At 42.3% G+C, this 22,455-nt stretch overlaps 1 protein-coding gene across 2 annotated transcripts; it reads right to left on the minus strand.

The window, feature by feature from the left end:
* Window positions 1–84: 84 nt before the first annotated feature.
* Window positions 85–19,087, minus strand: LOC110536706 (neuronal pentraxin-2-like). Of its 2 annotated transcripts, none has more exons than XM_036940430.2 (5): window positions 18,988–19,087; window positions 15,722–16,601; window positions 14,047–14,664; window positions 4,787–4,966; window positions 85–3,820 (listed from the first exon to the last, which is right to left on the minus strand). In XM_036940430.2, the coding sequence occupies exons 2-5, from the start codon at window positions 16,406–16,408 to the stop codon at window positions 3,611–3,613; spliced, it is 1,695 nt and encodes a 564-aa protein (XP_036796325.1). In that variant the 5' UTR covers window positions 16,409–16,601; window positions 18,988–19,087; the 3' UTR covers window positions 85–3,610. The 2 variants fall into 2 exon arrangements, with proteins under 2 accessions (XP_036796325.1, XP_036796327.1); XM_036940432.2 differs by having other exon boundaries at window positions 14,047–14,661; window positions 18,988–19,054.
* Between the last annotated feature and the right edge of the window lie 3,368 nt (window positions 19,088–22,455).

Raw genomic sequence — 22,455 nt, forward strand, 5'->3', positions numbered from 1 at the left:
GACAGGTCAAACAAGACAGGTCAATTGCAGTCTGAGGTTAGAATGGGATTCAAGAACATAAATTGATTAGTAAATAAACATTCAAACAGAAACATCAAGGTTTTTATTTACAAATAGTATCAAATCGTTTCTGATACGTGTGCAGTATCCACAGACAACGTCTACTGATAGAAACACAGCCAGATCAAACATTTCCAAAGCCACAATGTTATTACAGCAAATGTTATATTAGCCTAATATAACATTTGGATAAAAAAGGAATTTGAGAAATGTTTTATAAATTTGGCCATCAAACAACAACACGATTTCAAATAAAAAGGTACATACATTGACAAATAAAGTAGTACAAATGAACACACACTTCTGTTCAATATCGCTAAATAACAAGAACTCAATTTCAGTGGAACTTTCTTACCTGCTAAATACAAAGTGCATTGTAAATAAAATCATAAATCTGTTGCTTGTCTGATTCTTGGTTTAGGGGTGAAACCTGACTTCTACATTAAAAAGAGAGATAAAGAGAAATGTGGGGTAACTCCCTTACATTTTCACTCCCCTACGTAGCTTTAAAATGTGTTGTATGTGTACTGAACAAAAATATGAACTCAACATGTAAAGTGTTGGTCCCATGTTTCATGAGCTGAAATAAAATATCCCAGAAATGTTCCATACTCACAAAAAGCTTTTTCTCTCAAATTTTGTACACATGTTTTTTTACATCACTGTTAGTGAGCATTTCCCCTTTGCCAAGATAATCCACCTGACATGTGTGGCAGGTGGATGGAAACTGATTAAACAGCATGATCATTACACAGGTGCACCTTGTGCTGGGGACAATAAAAGGTCACTCTAAAATGTACAGTTTTGTCACAACACAATGCCACAGATGTCTCAAGTTTAGAGGGAGCATGCAATTGGCATGCTGACTGCAGGAATGTCCAACAGAGCTGTTGCCAGAGAATTGAATGTTAGTTTCTCTACCATAAGTCGCTGAGGGCTGAGGAGTATTTCTGTCTGAAATAAAGCCTTTTTGTGGGGAAAAACTCATTCTGATTGGCTGTGCTTGGCTCCCCAGTGGGCGGACCTGACTCCCAAGTGGGTGGGCCTATGCCCTCCTAGGCTCACCCATGGCTGCGCCCCTGCTCAGTCATGTGAAATCCATAGATTAGGGCGTAATTAATTTCTTTCAATTGACTGATTTCCTTATATACACTGTAACTCAGTAAAATCTTTGAAATTGTTGCATGTTGTGTTTATATTTTTGTTCAGTATACATATAAAGACTCATAAAGCACATTTCTTTGCTGGGAATTCATGTCTCAGGTAAATCATTGAAACATTTTTCTGAAATCAAAACAATGACACAAAGCTAGAATCCTGAATTGAAACCATAACGAAGAGGTCACCCCACCTCTGGTTGGGTATAAAGCTGAGATATGGGCCTGGAGAAATGTAACCACTCTTAAATTCATAGACAGAGCTGTGGATGCAAAGACTGACCACCCATGATATCAACATGATCAGTTTTAACCATGTTTGGAGGCTATACAGTGTTAGTTTACATTTGCATTGTTTACAAATATTGGAGTAAAACAAGCTTATATTTTGGGTTCTGATATGGTATGACATTTGAACTAAGCTCATGATTCATTTCTAAGTTATATTCTTAAAGAATAAATGGGTATATGTCATTAATTTATAAGTCCAAAAATGAATGTAACAACTAAGGACTCCGGCTTTAAGGAAATGTACTCAATGTACTATTTCACAGGAAAACAGGAAAAAAAATAAAAAAGACTAAACAAATGAATTAGTCTAACTTTTCTTTGGTTTCTTTGGTATAGTAGCTGTATGTTTCAAGGAATCTTCTTTCAAAGAGAATCCATTGGTCAACCTCACTCTCTCCTTCTACCTATGTAACCACTTTCAAAGTCAATTATACGGGCCCACTATAAGGATGCTGTGTACCGTAACAACAATATCTATTGATCTTCATCAACTATATGACAATATATCATATTATCCTTGTTGTGACATTAAAACACTAATAAAGGGTCAAATAGAAGCTAGAAAAATAGATACATATACAGAGCCTTCAGAAACTATTCACACCACTTGACTTATTCTACATTTGTTGTGTTACAGCCTGAATAAAACATTTATTACAGTTAGATGTTTGGTCACTGGCCTACACACAATACCCAATAATGTCAAATTAATAAAAAATGAAAAGCTGAAATGTCTTAAGTCAATCAATATTCAACCCCTTTGTTATGGCACGTTAGAATAAGTTTAGGAGTACAATTTTGCTTAAAAAGTCACATAAGTTGCATGGACGTTGTGTGCAATAATAGTGTTTAACGTTATTTTTGAATGACTACCTCATCTCTGTTCCCGACACATACAATTATCTGTAAGGTCCCTCACAGTCAAGCAGTGAATTTGGCTGTGACAGGAGAAAATTGAGGATGGATCAACAACATTGTAGTTACACCACAATGCAAATCTAATTGACAGAGTGAAAAGAAGGAAGCCTGTACAGAATAAAAATATTCCAAAACATGAATCCTCTTTGGAACAAGGCACTAAAGTAATACTGCTAAAAATGTGGCTAAGCAATTCACTTGTTGTCCTGAATATAAAGTGTTATGTTTGGAGCAAATCCAATACAGAACATTACTGAATACCACTCTCCATATTTTCAAGCACATTGGTGGCTGCATCATGTTATGGGTATGCTTGTAATCGTTAAGGACTGGGGAGTTTTTCAGGATTAAAAATAAATGGAATAGATCTAAGCACAGGCAATATCCTAGAGGAAAACTTGTTTCAGTCTGCTTTCCAACGGACACTGGGAAATTAATTCACATTTCAGCAGAACAAATAACCTTAAACACAAGACCAAATCTACACTGGAGTTGCTTACCAAGCAGATTGGAATGTTCCTGAGTGGTCAATTTATGGTTTTGACTTAACTCTACTTGAAAATCTATGGTAAGACCGGAAAATGGTTGTCTATGATCAACAACCAATTTGACAGAGCTTGAAGAATTATTGCACAATCCAGGTCTGGAAAGCTCTTAGAGACTTACCCAGAAAGACTCACAGCTGTAATCACTGCCGAAGTTGCTTCTACAAAGAATTAACTCAGGGGTGTGAATACTTGTGTAAATGGTTATTTCTGTATTTTATTTTCAATACATGTAAAAACATGTTTTCACTTTGTCATTATGGGGTATTATGTGTAGATGGGTGAACGTTTGTTATAATTTAATACATTTAGAATTGAGGCTGTAACACAACAAAATGTGGAATAAGTCAAGGGGTGTGAATACTTTCTGAAGGCACTGTATATATAGTCCATTTCATTATCAAAACATTTAATTCCATAATAGTCATAACACAGTCTCTGGGAATGGGGCTCTTCAGTCTTTCAGACTAAAAGGAAGGCATAGTTTTAGTCAGGTGGTAATATTATGTGGAGTGGATTCTCTATCCCGTGTGATCTCACACCCCCTCTGGATCGGAAAAAAATCCTTCTTCGATAGGAGTACTTTTAAGTATGTGTGTGATATGGATCCATTGGTAATGTCATAATAGTTGGTTGCCCTTAGTGACAGGGGTCGAAGGGGTACTTGGTGACCCCTCCGTGGAGCTCCACCACGTTCTCGGACCAGGTGATGACGTCCCCGCTGAGGTGGCTGTTGCAGGAGGCCAGGCTGTAGATGTCATGGGCCGTGAGTACATTAGCCCACATCTGGAGGTCAGAGATGTCCCCCATAAACGCCTGCGTGGCGTCGAAACGACCTCCCAGAGTGTCCTGGAGGAGAGAGACAAGGTAATGTTAGGATTTGGACTTAAGAAAGGAGCCATAAATGCATTTAAACTAAATAATGGGGTTTGTTTGTGGCTAGCTTTGGATCACAGGATGCTGCTGAAGGAAGAACGTCTCACAATAATGTCCGGAACGGAGCTAATGGAATGGCATGTGTTTGATGTACTTGATACCATTCCACCTATTCCGCTCCAGCCATTACCACGAGCCTGTCCTCCCCAACCTGTGCCTTGTATGTATGGTGTGCAGTAGTAGGTGGTAGTCTGCCTTCATTATATGACAAAACCTATCTGCTGCTCTAAACGAGACAAGGTCAGGGTTCAAAGGTCAGAGGCCAGGATTACACAGTAATGACTCTGACCTTAACCCCAACCACAATCACTGTTTCTGAGAGAAAGCCCATGCTAGCAAAGTGACTGCTTTTGTGGTTGGTTAAGGGAGAGTGCACAACAGTCACTCTGCTTTGGCTTTGTTTACACTGGTGGCCCAATTCTGATATATTGCCCAATTATTGTAAATAGCTGAAAAGACCAATTAGTGGTAAAAAAAAAAAGATCAGAATTGGTGTGCCTGTGTAAACATAGCCTTAGAGTTCTAGACAGTCGTGGCGTGATACATAAAGGGAAGCTATACTAGGATAAGGGACTCAGTCTATAATAGGTGAAATTATGGGCTGAGAAGGGAAGGAAGGAAGGGAAAGGGGATACCTAGTCAGTTGCACAACTGAATGCATTCAACTGAAATGTGGCTTCCGCATTTAACCCAACCCCTATGAATCAGAGAAGCGCGATGGGCTGCCTGGGAGCAGTTTGTTGTTGTTAACTGCCTTGCTCAAGGGGTTAATGAGTTAGGTCGCAGGGAAAATGGCTTAGTGTGCACTTTTCTTGTCTTGTGTAATGCAGAAGCTTTTTGTAGACACTCAATAACCAACTGAAAGAATTTGAAGATTACCTGTTCCTGTCCGAGGATGAAGACCCCTCCAGGTTTGATGGGATGCCATGCGGACAGGTTCTCCCCAGAGCCCCTCTTCACCCCGTCCTGGTACGCCTCCCACTCACCGTCCCTAGTCGACCACGTCACACACACATGGTGCCACTTTCCATCGCTGATAGAAAGGGGCAGAGTCACTGCCTGGGGGGAAGGGAGGAGAGTAGGGATTGAGTACCACCAGGTTGACAGCACAAGGAGATAACTTGTGTGTTTACAGTAGTAAACAGGTAAAGATTTGTACTACTTGATGACTTGATGTTGGTAGTAAATAAGTAGTTAAAACACTACAGCTATACTACACAGGCTTGTCAATAGTAGTCAAGTAGACTTTTTACTACTTGATGTTGGTAGTAAATAAGTGGTCACACTACAGGAAGACAACACCGGCTTTTCGTGACCACCAAAGACAAGACAGGAAGTAGTTGGCTGTTGTTAGCTAGCCAATCCTGAATGTAATCCTCTCCCATCCTTCGTCGTCCTGTCTTTCATCGTTAGCCCTCATGCTGACACGAGTTCCTTTAAGTTTTAGAGAATACTTTCATGTCGTTGTTTAGCCGTTTATATAACTTATTAGGAAATGAAAAAGGATCAGGAGAAATTCAGTAGTGGTGACACTACACGCACAAATGGCAGTAGAAATTCAATAGGGATTGAGTAGGCATACAGCAGTAGGCTTTGTGTAGTAATTCAATAGTGAACATGTAGGAATTGTGTAGGTATGTGTAGGTTTTAAGTAGTAAATACCCAAAAGTTCAGAAGTTACACAGAAGTGATTTAAATAGGAAATATGCATTGTTCACCAGTGATGAAAGGTCCCAATTTGTCACTCATTTACTATTTAAATGACTACATTAATCACTACTGGTTTACTACACATCTCAACAGCAATCAAACAGTAAAACCAGTAGGGTTGTGTAGATCTTGTGTAGTATTGCTGAGTAGTAACTCTGTAGTATTTCTTCATGAGGGCTGAGACCAAGGTTGTGAATTACTGGGGAAGTCTCTAAATTATGCTAATGAACTACTCTCCTGTTTGTTTAAAATGTAGTGGTAAATATGTTTTATATGGGGGAAATATGTAAATAAATGTTTCCAAATGAAACAAATACCCCCACCTCTCTGTCATGGTTTAAACCATTTATTTATATGTGGCAGCACTGTCCACTCTGTAGTGCTGAATTTCGGACTAAGTTCCTTTACACATAGATTTTCAATGTTTGTCAATGTTTCTAATTTCAATAGCTCCTTGGTCATGTGACCTACAACCCTTAAACTACTTTCAGAACATCCAGTCACTAGCCTTATATATTGCACACACATTAGTTCGTCCATTTTCATCTCAGGTGATTTTAAATGAATTGTTCTGTTTTTCATTGTTTCGAATTTCAATAGCTCTCTGGTCATGTGACCTACAACCCTCAAACTGGTGTCAGAATATCCAGCCGAAGCCAGCGTTCGATTCAAACCGTTGCGGTTTACAGTTAGCTAAGTATACGGGGGACGTGTGTTTAAATGTTTCACCATAGCCGCTCTGTGATCAGACTGACGCGAGTGGTACACTTTCATCAGCCTTCTCCCAGGACATAACTCCCCCCTCCCAGCCAAAGCCAGGGATGCGTTCGAGCCGTCATTCTCCAATTGGCTTCCTGTCAAGGTCAGAATTTGTTTACAAGAGCCCCGCAGAAAATCATTGAGTTTGGTGGAACCGCCCTCACATTTTCATGCTTGACCGAAAGCCCCATATTCCAGGACCGTCTGCCGCCTTCCGTTAACGATCAACAGCCGTCACCATCTGCAAGACTCTCTTTGTGTACGGACTAGTACCGAGGTAACTCCCGTTTGGTTTGCATCGTTAGCGACACCTGAAAACAGGTGACATACAGGGAGGGATTGGAAAAGTCCTGCTAGAAGGCATCCTCGTTATCTCCCTTACTAAGGCTAAGGACTCTTTAAGAGAGTCATTGTTACTCCCGCCGTTTACTCGTGCTTCATTGAATTTCTTCACTTTGACATTCTGAGCACTGGGCAGAAATCACATAACGTCAACACGGGCCTTCGCAATGCTTTGTTTTAATTAAACAGTCGGATTCTCCTGGTCCGCACCAGTTCTAAGTCAGCTGCTAGGCGCCGGCTGATGCGACCCGCCGGAGACCCAGCGTGAACAGGGCCGGCGAGCGCTGTAGCTGGGGAGATCCGCGAGAAGGGCCCAGGACGCGTCCAGAGTTGTCGCCACCAACTGCCGGACCCAATCCCCCACAGGTCCGCCTTTGGCCTGCCGACAGACACCACCCAATGAAGCCCCTCACGCAGCCCCTTGCGAGACCACGCACAAGAGACTGCGAGATGGGCCGCATAACGAACTTCCAACGGTGGCGAGAGGAGGGCGACGGCTTGAGCCCCACTTCGCACCCCAGCCCGACCGACACAGCCCTTAGAGCCAATCCTTATCCTGAAGTTACGGATCTGACTTGCCGACTTCCCTTACCTACAGTGTTTTAACATGCCAGAGGCTGTCCACCTTGGAGACCTGCTACTGATATGGGTACGGCCCAGCACGAGATTTACCCTCTCCCCCGGATTTTCAAGGGCCAGCGAGAGCTCACTGGACGCCACCGGAACCGCAACGCTTTCCAGGGCCCATCTCTTGGGTCGATCCCATTCCAGGGCGTCTTGCCCTTCACAAAGAAAATAAAACTCTCCCCGGGGTTCCCGCCAGCTTCTCCGGGATTGGTTGCGTTACCGCACTGGACGCCTCGCGGCGCCCATCTCCGCCAGTCCGTGGACATTCTGAAAGTAGTTTGAGGTCAGTAGGTAACAAATTAGAAAGTTTGAAAAATGTATGCAAAATCTTGTGAGATGAAAATGACAAACTAAAGGGTGTGCAATGTGTAGGTCCACTGAGTGGACATTCTGAACCTTGTTTGAGGTCAGTAGGTCACATGACCAAGGAGCTATTGAAATTAAAAAGTTTACTAAATTAATGTAAAAACGTGTGAGATGAAAACAGACAAACCAAAGTGTGTGCAAAATAGAAGGGTAGTCAGTGGACATTCTGAACCTTGTTTGAGGTCAGTAGGTCACATGACCAAGGAGCTATTGAAATTAAAAAGTTTACTAAATTAATGTAAAAACGTGTGAGATGAAAACAGACAAACCAAAGTGTGTGCAAAATAGAAGGGTAGTCAGTGGACATTCTGAACCTTGTTTGAGGTCAGTAGGTCACATGACCAAGGAGCTATTGAAATTAAAAAGTTTACTAAATTAATGTAAAAACGTGTGAGATGAAAACAGACAAACCAAAGTGTGTGCAAAATAGAAGGGTAGTCAGTGGACATTCTGAACCTTGTTTGAGTCCAGTAGGTCACATGACCAAGGAGCTATTGAAATTAAAAAGTTTACTAAATTAATGTAAAAACGTGTGAGATGAAAACAGACAAACCAAAGTGTGTGCAAAATAGAAGGGTAGTCAGTGGACATTCTGAACCTTGTTTGAGTCCAGTAGGTCACATGACCAAGGAGCTATTGAAATGAGAAAGTTTGAGACATTTATGTAAAATCGAGCAAGGAAAATGGATAAACTAAAGGGTGTGCAATGTGTAGGGCCACTGAATTCTGAAAAAAGTTTGTACTTTGTTTATGCTCCCTAACTAATTCAACTAGGAATACAAAATGCTGTTCACATCTCCACGTTTATGAGCTTTGGAAAGCGAATTAATATCCAAATCGTGAAAATAAGACATGCGCAATGTTGTGCGCAATTTTTCCAACATCATGATACTTATTTGGAGTCTGTGGCTCAAGTGGTTTGAAAGCTATTGAGGTTTGGAAGCGCAAATATCCCTTAAATATTCAACTTGAAACTGTCTTGACCTCGGTTTCTCTGTGCCATCCGTGGCCAAATATAGTAGACCATTTATTTCGCTTTATTATTTCTATCAATATTTGTTTTCTTTCCTGGATCAACTGATGATGGTAGACAATATCACAAGACAACTAGTCTCCAGCCCGACACCAATGTGCATCCAATCCATCCAACAAGTAGGCTATACGTTAATGACAGTAGGCCTGCAAGGTGACTCTTTAGTTAGAAGAGGATAAATGATTAACGTTCAATGTTCTAATTCAATTGTTAAATGCTTAATAATGATAAATAACACTGTCATCAATTTCATCAATGTAAGGACAGAAAGGAAGTGTTTTATGTCACACGATCTGTGAAGACTCCAAGCATTAACTCATTAACTATGGACTAACTCATGAACAAGGGAGTAAAACATGTTTTGATTAATTTAACTCATGTATTATATTGGATGTAGGCTACCTGTTCTGTGTGTGTTCATGTGTGTAAAATTGCCTCTGCTGAGAGGGTAGGCTAACAGAAGTGATGAAAGCCTACTGGAAGGTAAAAGGTAGGCTAACAGAAGTGATGTAAGCCTACTGGAAGGTAAAAGGTAGGCTAACAGAAGTGATGTAAGCCTACCGGAAGGTAAAAGGTAGGCTAACAGAAGTGATGTAAGCCTACCGGAAGGTAAAAGGTAGGCTAACAGAAGTGATGTAAGCCTACCGGAAGGTAAAAGGTAGGCTAACAGAAGTGATGTAAGCCTACTGGAAGGTAAAAGGTAGGCTAACAGAAGTGATGTAAGCCTACCGGAAGGTAAAAGGTAGGCTAACAGAAGTGATGTAAGCCTACCGGAAGGTAAAAGGTAGGCTAACAGAAGTGATGTAAGCCTACCGGAAGGTAAAAGGTAGGCTAACAGAAGTGATGTAAGCCTACCGGAAGGTAAAAGGTAGGCTAACAGAAGTGACGTAAGCCTACTGGAAGGTAAAAGGTAGGCTAACAGAAGTGATGTAAGCCTACTGGAAGGTAAAAGGTAGGCTAACAGAAGTGATGTAAGCCTACTGGAAGGTAAAAGGTAGGCTAACAGAAGTGATGTAAGCCTACTGGAAGGTAAAAGGTAGGCTAACAGAAGTAATGTAAGCCTACCGGAAGGTAAAAGGTAGGCTAACAGAAGTGATGTAAGCCTACTGGAAGGTAAAAGGTAGGCTAACAGAAGTAATGTAAGCCTACCGGAAGGTAAAAGGTAGGCTAACAGAAGTGATGTAAGCCTAATGGAAGGTAAAAGGTAGGCTAACAGAAGTGATGTAAGCCTACCGGAAGGTAAAAGGTAGGCTAACAGAAGTGATGTAAGCCTACTGGAAGGTAAAAGGTAGGCTAACAGAAGTGATGTAAGCCTACCGGAAGGTAAAAGGTAGGCTAACAGAAGTGATGTAAGCCTACCGGAAGGTAAAAGGTAGGCTAACAGAAGTGATGTAAGCCTACCGGAAGGTAAAAGGTAGGCTAACAGAAGTGATGTAAGCCTACTGTAAGGTAAAAACAACTGAATGTATAGGGAGCCTTACTTTTTTTTTTTTTGTGACCGGCAATAAAGATAAAACACACTACATAACTGTCTACCGGTAGATCTATTTGAAGTTCATGGTAATAGGCTTACACGTTGTAGCCTAGTCTGGTAAGTTCACTGTGTGTTAGGATGACCAGACCATCCTGTTTATCAGGTGTCCAGACTTTTCAGGCTACAAAAAAGGTCAATTTGTCAGCAAGAAGCATCAATTAATGTAGGCCTAATCAATGGCAATGGCTGAATTTCAATAGGCACACTTCTTGGTGTTTTGTAACACATGTCTATTTCCATTCATCAAGTGGCGCGAGTATACAGTTGAAGTCGGAAGTTTACATACATTGGCAAGTCGGTTAGGACATCTACTTCTTGCACAGATATTTTTTCTAACAATTGTTTACAGACAGATTATTTCACTTTCACATAATTCACTGTATCACAATTCCAGTGGATCAGAAGTTTACATACACTAAGTTGACTGTGCCTTTAAACAGCTTGGAAAATTCCAGAAAATGATGTCATGGCTTTAGAAGCTTCTGATAGGCTAATTGACATCATTTGAGTCAATTGGAGGTGTACCTGTGGATGTATTTCAAGGCCTACCTTCAAACTCAGTGCCTCTTTGCTTGACATCATGGGAAAATCAAAAGAAATCAGCCACGACCTCAGAAAGAAAATTGCAGACCTCCACAAGTCTGGTTCATCCTTGGAAGCAATTTCCAAACGCCTGAAGGTACCATGTTCATCTGTACAAACAATAGTACACAAGTATAAACACAATGGGACCTCGCAGCCGTCATACCGCTGAGGAAGGAGACGCGTTCTGTCTCCTGGAGATGAACGTACTTTGGTGCGAAAAGTGCAAATCAATCCCAGAACAACAGCAAAGGACCGTGTGAAGATGCTGTAGGAAACAGGTACAAAAGTATCTACATCAACTGTAAAAGTCCTATATCGACATAACCTGAAATGCCGCTCAGCAAGTAAGAAGCCACTGCTCCAAAACCACAATAAAAAAGCCAGACTACGGTTTGCCACTGCACATGGGGACAAAGATTGTAATTTTTGGAGAAATGTCCTCTGGTCTGATGAAACAAAAATAGAACTGTTTGGCCATGATGACCATCATTATGTTTGGAGGAAAAAGAGGGAGGCTTGCAAGACAAAGAACACCATCCCAACTGTGAAACACAGGGGTGGCAGCATCATGTTGTGGGGGTGCTTTGCTGCAGGTGGGACTGGTGCACTTCACAAAATAGATGGCATCATGAGGAGGAAAATTATGTGGATATATTATTGAAGCAACATCTTAAGACATCAGTCAGGAAGTTAAAGCTTGATCGCAAATGGGTCTTCCAAATGGACGATGACCCCAAGCATACTTCCAAAGTTGTGGCAAAATGGCTTAAGGACAACAAAGTCAAGGTATTGGAGTGGCCATCACAAAGCCCTGACCTCAATCCTATAGAAAATTTGTGGGCAGAACTGAAAAAGCGTGTGTGAGCAAGGAGGCCTACAAACCTGACTCAGTTACACCAGCTCTGTCAGGAGGAATGGGCCAAAATTCACCCAAGTTATTGTGGGAAGCTTGTGGAAGGCTACCCGAAACGTTTAACCCAAGTTAAACAATTTAAAGGCAATGCTACCAAATACTAATTGAGTGTATGTACATTTCTGACTCACTGGGAATGTGATGAAAGAATTAAAAGCTGAAATAAATCATTCTCTACTATTATTCTGACATTTCACATTCTTCAAATAAAGTGGTGATCCTAACTGACCTAAAACAGGGAATTTTTACTAGGATTAAATGTCAGGAATTGTGAAAAACTTAGTTTAAGTGCATTTGTCTAAGGTGTATGGAAACTTCTGACTTCAACTGTACATGCAGTTTGGATGCAGGAATTATTTTGGAGTGGATGAACACGCATAGGTACCCTACTTTTTGAAGTGATTTGTTTGACAATCAGATGAAAATATCATGACTGGTTGTGTTAATGCCACATTAAAAGGTAATACATTTTTTACAGTTTAAATGATGTCTTTAATATTAGTCACATACATTTTTTTTTAAATTGATAGAGACCCACGAAAACCATGGTGTAATTCACACTCTGGTTAAGACTCTCTCCACCTGCTGTCTAAGTAAGCTGCTCTCTGACGTCATTGTCACGCCATTAAGACGGATCACTGGTGTCAGAAAGTCCATTCGGTTAACCTTCGGAGTTACAATGCTCTTCAGTGTAGCCTAGTTATTATATACTGAGCTTCTGAGCTACTGAGTCCAACAGGCCTTCTGGGCTAAACCTTTGGCTACAGAGACGTGGCTTACGTGGCTTTTATCCTCACAGCTGAAGTGTTAAAGCCAAGAGAGTTATATAGCATCCACTCTGCCCATGTCCAAATACCCGTTCTAGCATACTATACTGAACAAAAATATAAACACAACATGCAACAATTTTAATTATTTTACTGATTTACACTTCATGTACGGAAATCAGTCAATTGAAATGAATTCATTAGGCCCTAATCTATGGATTTCACAACTGGGAATACAGATATGCATCTGTTGGTCACAGATACCTTTAAAAAAGGTAGGGGTGTGGATTAGAAAACCAGTCAGTATCTGGTGTGACCACCATTTGCCTCATCCAGTGCGACATCTCCTTCGCATAGAGTTGATCAGACAGTTGATTGTGGCCTTGTGGAATGTTGTCCCTCTCCTCTTCAATGGCTGTGCGAAGTTGCTGAATATTGGCAGGAACTGGAACCCACTGTCGTAAACGTCGATCCAGAGCATCCCAAACATGCTCAATGGGTGACATGTCTGAGTATGCAGGCCATGGAAGAACTGGAACATTTTCAGCTACCAGGAATTGTGTACAGATCCTTGGCTGCGGATGAATGGCACGACAATGGGCCTCAGGATCTCATCACGGTATCTCTGTGCATTCAAATTGCCATTAATAAAATGCAATTGTGTTTGTCTGTAGCTTCTGCCTGCCCATACCATGACCCCACCACCACCATGGGGCACTCTGTTCACAACGTTGACATCAGAAAACTGCTCGCCCACACGATGCCATACATGTGGTCTGTGGTTGTGAGGCCGGTTGGAGGTACTGCCAAATTCTTTCAAACAATGTTGGAGGCGGCTTATGGTAGAGAAATTAACATTCAATTATCCGGCAACAGCTCAGGTGGACTATCCTGCAGTCAGCATGCCAATTGCATGCTCCCTCTAAACTTGAGACATCTGTGGCATTGTGTTGTGTGACAAAACTGCACATTTTAGAGTGGCCTTTTATTGTCCCTAGCACAAGGTGCACCTGTGTAATGATCATGCTGTTTAATCAGCTTCTTGTTAAGCTACACCTGTCAGGTGGATCAATGATCTTTGCAAAGGAAAGATTCTCACTAACAGGGATGTAAACAAATTTCTGCACAAAAGTTGAGAGAAATAAGCTTTTTGTGAGTGGAAAATGTATGGGTCTCTTTTATTTCAGCTCATGAAACATGGGACCAACACTTTACACGTTGTGTTTATATTTTTGTTCAGTGTAAATAGTATGCAGAAAAATATATTGTTTTATAAATAGACTGACATTTCCAAAATAGACTCCCACAATTCGTTAATTTTGGTACAGCACGTCAATTTCTCTGATTATCAGCTGTTGTCAAACATGTTGGAAAAGATGAAAAGACGAGTGAATTCCACTAGACCAAACACCAAAATGAGTATGCAGTTTAGGTATGTAATACACTAGGATGGGTATTCAGACATGGCCAATCTCTACTCAACGCTCTCTCTCCCCATCTCACCTTGTCATCCACCAACAGCTCCATGGGGTTGTTGCCCCACTCAATCAGCACCAGTTCGTTGGCCTGTCCTGGAACAGAGTAGGAGAAGGGGGTCCCCAGCCCGGGGCCTGCGCCCCCCTTTATCCACAGACACAGGGTGAGGGCAAAGATCTCGTGGAGGAGGGTCATCTTCACCTTCCCGTACATGTAGTTGGTTCTCATGGGGAAGCCGATCTGGAAGGCATCAGGGGTCTTGGTCTTCTTCCTGCTGTTGGTACCTGTGTGGTGCAGGTTATTCAGTAGAGAGTCCAATTTGTTGTTGGAGTGCAGGCCTGCCCTGGGCCCTGGTATGCGATAACCCGTTCTCTGCAGGTAACCATGGCTATCTGCCTCGTTGTCGTGTTGCCCATCGTCATGGTGATCATCGGGGTGGTCGTCATGATGACTGTCGTCGTGATGCCCGTCATCGTCGTGGTCTTCATGGTGCCCGTCATCGTGGTGATCGCTGTCGTCATGGTGATTGGGGCTGCTGCTGAGGGCAGCAGCGGTGTGGTGCATCTGCTGTTCCAGAGCACTGATCTTCCTCTGGAGGAGCTCCTTCAGAGAGCTGGAGTAGGTGGTGGAGGTGTTCCTTGACTGCTGGGGAGGGAGACACAAACACTACCCTTATTTACTGTTGACTACAGTACGTACATTATTTTTTTTATTATGGTTGTGATTGAGAAACAGATTGAGAGATAAGTATTGCTATTTGACCGTTTTTACGTCGTTGACTTGTGGTCTCTCTGTGGGACCGTGACGATAGACAGATGGCACGGGCAGCAGAGGGTACAGATCTGAGATCAGTGTCAATTATCATGATCTCCACTTACAGCCTAATAATCAGGCCACAAACCCGGACGATAAAGCCTGAATTACGAGAGAAAGCAAGAGAGAGAGAACAGGTAGGAATGATCTGCCCTGCCCAGCTCCATCCAGCTACACTAATTTTACCCATCTACCAAGCTAACCTAACTCTCTCTACCAATCTTAAACTCACCCAGCTAGCTCTGCCCTGCTCATCTCAAAGCCACCCAATCATACCAAACCCTACCAAGCGTACTCAAGCAGAATCCATTTAAACCGTCAGTGCTCAATAACCTTGTCTAGTGTGCCCATTTTGACTTAGACAGGGTGATCATCCAACCCCACTGTTCTGCTCCAGACAGTCAGACAGGGCTGGCAGTGTAGCAGAGGAAAGGGACAATGGTGTTCCTGGGTTGTTTTTACAAATAAAGGATTTTGATGCCAGAAAACAGGATGTAGAATTCTGTCTCGCATGGCAGCGTGGTACTTTCATGTGATTAACTGATTAACAGATGTAAATATCCCGAGCTCTTATTCAGCTTGATTTGTTTATTTGACCAAACAATCCAATGGCATGTGCATCACCTGACCTGAGACAAGACAAGGAAGTGACACGTGGAAACACATTACACCCCACTTCTTCTCTCGCTCTCTCTCTTTCTCTCTCTCGCATTATAATATAGTAATCTGCTATTTAGCAGACGCTTTTGTCCAAAACAATTTAAAGTAATCCCTTAATCCTGATTTTAGTATCTGTCTCTCATCCCTCTGTCATTCTTTTATCTCTTTCCTCATGACCCCATCCTATCTCTATTATCTCTTTTCTGTACTAAACAGAACTCTCTCTCACCTGCAGGTTATCCATTCTCTCTTTAAGGGCCTGCAGCATCCTGCCCAGTTCCTCCGGCGATTTTGATGATATCATATCCTCTGGTGTTGCGTGTTTATCCTGCCCCCTGTTGTTATGCCCACTGTCCGACCGGTGCTCCCCATTCCCAGGGTAGTGTCCGGCTGCATCCAAGGCATGGTTGTTGTTTCCATGGTGACCCTGCTGGTTGCCATGGTGACCGTTGTCAGCGTAAGGCAGTTGGCTGACAGCCCCTCCATGATGAGATGGAGGTCCATGGTGGTCGTTGTGACCCCCGATGCCTGGCCCAGAGCCCTCACACAGGGTGAGCTTGGCGGTTAGCTCCCTGATGGTCTCTCTCATATCCAGGATGGTCTCTTTCTGCTGCACCAGGCTCTCTCTCAGGTGTAAAATACTGGTTTTAGCCTCCTCTGTCATTCCCCACCAGCCATTATTGTTCGGGGGCCCTACAGGAGGCCCGTGGTGCCCTGCCCCGCTAGGCCCCATGACTGGCCCCCCAGAGGGGAAGCAGGCAGGGTCGGTATCAGCAGGGACGGGAATGCAGATGAATCGCGGGTGGCCTCCATAGTCAGGCCCTGGCATGGCAGAGGTAGGGGAGATGAAGAGGAGGATGGTGGAGAGGATGAGTGTTTGTAACGGCGAGGGTTTAGAGGTGCACTTGTGTCCCATTTTCAGCACTCTTTGAGTATGGTTTGAGGTTGAATAAATAGACTTCAACCTGTCTGATGTGAGTAAGTTTAACTCTTTTGAATTAAAAGCAGCATGTCCCAGAAAAGCTATTTTCCAATAGCTCTGTGGTCTGATACCGCTGAAAGTTTCTTATTTTATGGTGTGGGAGAACCAGAGCTGTTGTGGAAAGCACCTGCAAGAAAAGTATGAGGTTTAGAATGCAGCTGAGTAACTTTTGGTCTAGGACAGCACACGAAGTAGCAGGGACCGGTAGTTCCCCTTCTATTGCTGTGGATAACAAACAGTCAAACTGCAGTCGCCCCCTTCCCTGTCCCTTCCCTGTCCCTGTCCCTGTCCCTGTCCCTGTCCCTGTCCCTGTCCCTGACCGTGAGGCAACACGTGCTACTAACCTACTACTGGCGGTACTCATTGTAAACCGATAGGCAATTCGTTGCATTTGAAGTTACAAGAGAGAGAATAGACTAAATGAAATAAAGAGTCATTGTTTGTTTGTTTTTTTACACGCATGTGCCTGACTGTAGTGCAGTATTCCATCTGCAGGGTTGATGCATTCATTGGCTTTTGAGAGATTAATCAAGGGATTGGCCTGGAATAAAACAAAATCACAGAGTACCGATAGCACACACACCAGATCATCATAACAAAAACACAGAGTACTGACAGCACACACACCAGATCATCATAACAAAAACACAGAGTACTGACAGCACACACACCAGATCATCATAACAAAAACACAGAGTACTGATAGCACACACACCAGATCATTATAACAAAAACACAGAGTACTGACAGCACACACACCAGATCATCATAACAAAATCACAGAGTACCGATAGCACACACACCAGATCATTATAACAAAATCACAGAGTACTGATAGCACACACACCAGATCATTATAACAAAAACACAGAGTACTGACAGCACACACACCAGATCATCATAACAAAATCACAGAGTACCGATAGCACACACACCAGATCATTATAACAAAATCACAGAGTACTGATAGCACACACACCAGATCATTATAACAAAATCACAGAGTACCGATAGCACACACACCAGATCATTATAACAAAAACACAGAGTACCGATAGCACACACACCAGATCATTATAACAAAAACACAGAGTACCGATAGCACACACACCAGATCATTATAACAAAAACACAAAAAAATAAGTAAATCAGTAAGAAATAAAGTGAGCATCTAAGCCTTCACATTATTAAGAATAGAGTATGTTCTGAAATTATAATGTTGTTTTTACTGGCTGCTTAAGAAATCTCTTGATGATCACTCACACCTTGTCGTGTAAGTTCAAGCATCTGCTGCTCTTATTTCTATGACCAGCCCGATCTAAGGTTTTCTACGCTACTTCCCTCGCAAGGAGAAAGGTTGGCAATGATCTATTACGGTCTACCATAGCAATCAGACACTCCTAATCACATCTAATCACCATTGGATGTATTTTTACGGTACCGTAAATAAAGATGTGTGGGCACGTGGGGTGACAGCTAAAACCGTGATGGCCACCTGTCGCTCCCAATCCAGACATTGTTCCACCCAGTTCAACTGCAGAGTTCAACTGACAGTCATTCATATGGCCATAAAGAGAGAGAGAGATAATATCTAATATAATATAAGCTTGAAGATGAGTTTGTGACTTGAATCAGCTGTGTAGTGCTAGGGCAAAAACCAAAACATGTACCCAGGGGCGGCCCCAGGACCGAGTTTGGGAAACACTGGCTTAGAGGAGAGCCAGATTGTCGAGCCACACAACCCTGTTTCACCCAATCTCAATTCTTTGGCCTTTTTAGCCCTACCTTTGTTATCTTTCACAGATCTTCCAATTAACCTAATTACAAATACCTACTAGGCTGACAGAGTCGCGAGACAAGAACGTTTTCCTCTGCTGTGTGTGCGTGTGTGTGTGGGGGGGGGGGGGGCTTTACTTTATAGTAGGCCTACGGGCACCATATGGTTTAAGTGGGCATTGAAGTCAGTGATTACAGATACATTTAAAGCTGACGGGCACATTTAACACTAATTAGAAAAGGGCTGACCAACAAAAACCTAACATCTGCTCATATGGTGGCTACGTTTGCAATTAAGTGGAGTTTACCAAAGCCAGAAGGAGACCACCGAAGCATGACAATATAATTTCCAGGGATGGGTTGTCAATTCCAATCTAATTGAGGATTTTAAAAAATTATCCTAGATTGAAGAACAATTGACCCCAATCCTGGCCTCTACACAGCACAACCAGAGTATATCTGATAAATGGGTAAAATTAATATCAATTGAGTTGAATTTCACTAGACAGGTTTACAAAGTTTGTAGATGACCCCTCGGTCAGTCAGAATGTAATGACAGAGACCCATAGAAACGCTTGTAGTAATGGATAGAAAGCATCACCTTGGAGAGAAATACACCTGTATCTAACATCAAACTGAACTTGAAATAATCTAATTCATCTTGGAATGAAAGTCAATAAATCCAACGTGAATGGTCATAATCTACACATTGTTGAACAGAAAGAAAGTGTCCTTACCTGAGAACCTGTGTGTCCTGCTTCTGTTCTGTTGGTCAGTTAGTAAATCCACCTCACCACATACACTGATCAGATTGGGAGATTTACTCCAGGGGAGTGTGTTAACACATATCTCTCTCTCTCTCTCTCTCTCTCTCTCTCTCTCTCTCTCTCTCTCTCTCTCTCTCTCTCTCTCTCTCTCTCTCTCTCCCTCTCTCTCTCTCTCTCTCGGCTCACCCCAACCTTTCCAGTCTCTTTCTCTGTAGGCTATACTACATGCTGCAGGGTTGGGATCAATTCCATTTAGATTCTGTCAATTCTGGAGAGTTCATACCAGTAATTGAAAAGGCAATTACATTTAATTAATCAATATGGATGAATATTGATTTAGTGAACTTTTGTAGTTGAAATGGAAATAACCCCAACAACACTGGTGATACATTGCATTATGCTCAGAAGACGCCTGCTGCATTTCTCATTTCCCGCTGTCAACTTTACAGATTGTCAATCCTTGAAATTGACCATGTACTCATCCACCAACACTAACACATACACACACTCTGCTATCTTCACTGCCACAGGCGGTGGTTCACCTACATCTTAACAGGATAATTGGGCTGATTAATCTGCCTGTATACTCCAGGCAGTCTGACTGGCAGCCTATAGCCTATAGCCCAGCCCTGTCCAGCACAGAGGCTTCAGACCAACAGATGGCTGCTCGTATTCAGGTCAATTAGAGGAACACGCTCAGCACACACAAACAAGACTCAGGCAAAGGCCAGATATACACTCAAACCAAATAAAATCCAGTGGTGTAAAGTACTTAAGTAAAAATAATTTAAATTACTACTTACAGTACCAGTCAAAAGTTTGGACAAGGGTTTTTCTTCATTTTACTATTTTCTAAACTGTAAAATAATAGTGAAGACATAACAACTATTAAATAACAGATATGGAATCATGTAGTAACCAAAAAAGGGTTGATCAATCAAAATGTATTTTAGATCTGAGATTCTTCAAAGTAGCCACCCTTTGCCCTAATGACAGCTTTGCACACTCTTGGCATTCTCTCAACCAGATTCACCTGGAATGCTTTTCCAACAGTCTTGAAGGAGTTCCCACATATGCTGAGCACTTGTTGGCTGCTTTTCCTTCACTCTGCAGTCCAACTCATACCAAACCATCTCAATTGGGTTGAGGTTAGGTGATTGTGGAGGCCAGGTCATCTGATGCAGCACTTCATCACTTAACCAGCATGGCTACCACAGCATTCTGCAGCATTCTGCAGCGATACGCCATCCCATCTGGTTTGGGCTTAACCTCCAGGTTATGTAGGGCTATTTGACAAAGAAGGAGAGTTATGGAGTGCTGCATCAGATGACCTGGCCTCAGCATATGTGGGAGCTCCTTCAAGACTGCTAGAAAAGCATTCCAGGTGAAGCTTGTTGAGAGAATGCCAAGAGTGTGCAAAGCTGTCATCAAGGCAAAGGGTGGCTATTTGAAGATTTTTTAAATTCTGATTTGTTTAACACTTTTGGGGTTACTACATGATTCCATATGTGTTATTTCATAGTTTGATGTCTTCATTGTTTTTCTACAATGTATAAAATTATAAAAACAAAGAAAAACCCTTTAATGAGTAGGTGTTCTAAAACATTTGACCGGTAGTGTATAAAAACAAATATATATATACTGAAGTCTTTGGCCTGAATGCCAAGCATCACGTCTGGAGGAAACCTGGCACCATCCCTACGGTGAAGCACGGTGGTGTCAGAATCATGCTGTGGGGATGTTTTACAGCGGCAGGTTTTCATCAAGGATCTCTCTGTACTTTGCTCCGTTCACCTTTCCCTTGATCCGGACTAGTCTCCCAGTCCCTGCCGCTGTAAAACATCCCCACAGCATGATTCTGACACCACCATGCTTCACCGTAGGGATGGTGCCAGGTTTCCTCCAGACGTGACGCTTGGCATTCAGGCCAAAGAGTTCAATATTGGTTTCATCAGACCAGAGAATCTTGTTTCTCATGGTGTGAGAGTTCTTTAGGTGACTTTTGGCAAACTCCAAGCGGGCTGTCATGTGCCTTTTATTGAGGAGTAGCTTCCGTCTGGCCACTCTACCATAAAGGCCTGATTGGTGGAGTGCTGCAGAGAAGGATGTCCTTCTCGAAGGTTCTCCCATCTCCACAGAGGAACTCTGGAGCTCTGTCAGAGTGACCATCAGGTTCTTGGTCACCTCCCTGACCAAGGCCCTTCTCACTCGATTGCTTAGTTTGGCCAGGCTACCAGCTCTAGGAAGAGTCTTGGTGGATCCAAACTTCTTCCATTTTAAGAATGATGGAGGCCACTGTGTTCTTGGGGATCTTCAATGCTGCAGACATTTTTTGGTACCCTTCCCCAGATCTGTGCCTCGACACAATCCTGTCTCGGAGCTCTACGGACAATTCCTTTAACCTCATGGCTTGGTTTTTGCTCTGACATGCACTGTCAACTGTGAGCCCTTATATAGACAGGTGTGTGCCTTTCCAAATCATGTCCAATCAATTACATTTACCATAGATGGACTCCAATCAAGTTGTAGAAACATCTCCAGGATGATCAATGGAAACAGGATGCACCTGAGCTCAATTTTGAGTTTCATAGTAAAGGATCTGAATACTTATGTAAATAAGGAATTTCTGTTTTTTATTTTTTTGCTATGGGTATTGTGTGTAGATTGATGAGGGAATTTTTTTTATTAATATGTTTTAGAATAAGGCTGTAACGCAACAAAATGTGGAAAAGGTCAAGGGGTCTGAATACTTTCCAAATGCACTGTAGTTAAATACGAGAGTCTATACACTCAACTAGCACCCTGGCCATGTTAAACTCTTGGTCTTCAACTAATATCTTGTGGACAGACTAAACATAAACTGTGCATCTGACCAAATTACGCAAGATTTTAGCTCTGGGTTAACCGAGATTAGTCTTCAACAAGTAAACATTTATTAGAGTTCTAACTGATGATGATGTTGATGTCCTGACTGCCCCGACTGTTGTCATTCACTGGAATACATGATGGAGTAGAATTGAACTATAATGATAATTAATCATAGAATTGGAGAGGTGCTTTAATCAAACTGAATTCACATTTCACATATCCAATAGAGACCCAGGTTGATTTGTATCTAATAATTACAGAGTTTGATCCACATGAAAGTAGAATTCTGTAGATGCCTTACTATATAAGATGCCATCTGGTCAGGCCAGCTGGCGTTGAGACACCGTGCCAGCGCTCACACTTAATCATTTCCCATTTGATCAGATTAGGCAGATTGAAGCAGAATCCCTCTTTGAGAGGTGGTGAACAACCTGGTTAGCTTTTATTATCCTCCAACACATGGCACACTCAGGGTGACTGTTCAGGAAATACCTCACACTCTGCACTGTCACAGACAGACAAAGACATACACAGACACACACACACTGCACTGTTACACAGACACACACG

Source organism: Oncorhynchus mykiss, chromosome 2 (assembly GCF_057628025.1).
Source record: "Oncorhynchus mykiss isolate SJ-2025 chromosome 2, ASM5762802v1, whole genome shotgun sequence".
Lineage (NCBI taxonomy): Eukaryota > Metazoa > Chordata > Actinopteri > Salmoniformes > Salmonidae > Oncorhynchus > Oncorhynchus mykiss.

Coding starts and splice junctions, on each gene's coding strand:
- LOC110536706 (XM_036940430.2), bottom strand. CDS start 16,408: ATGGGACACAAGTGCACCTCTAAACCCTCGCCGTTACAAACACTCATC. Junction 14,665..15,721: donor AGAGAATGGATAACCTGCAG/GTGAGAGAGAGT, acceptor CTCCCTCCCCAG/CAGTCAAGGAACACCTCCAC. Junction 4,967..14,046: donor AGCTGTTGGTGGATGACAAG/GTGAGATGGGGA, acceptor CCTTCCCCCCAG/GCAGTGACTCTGCCCCTTTC.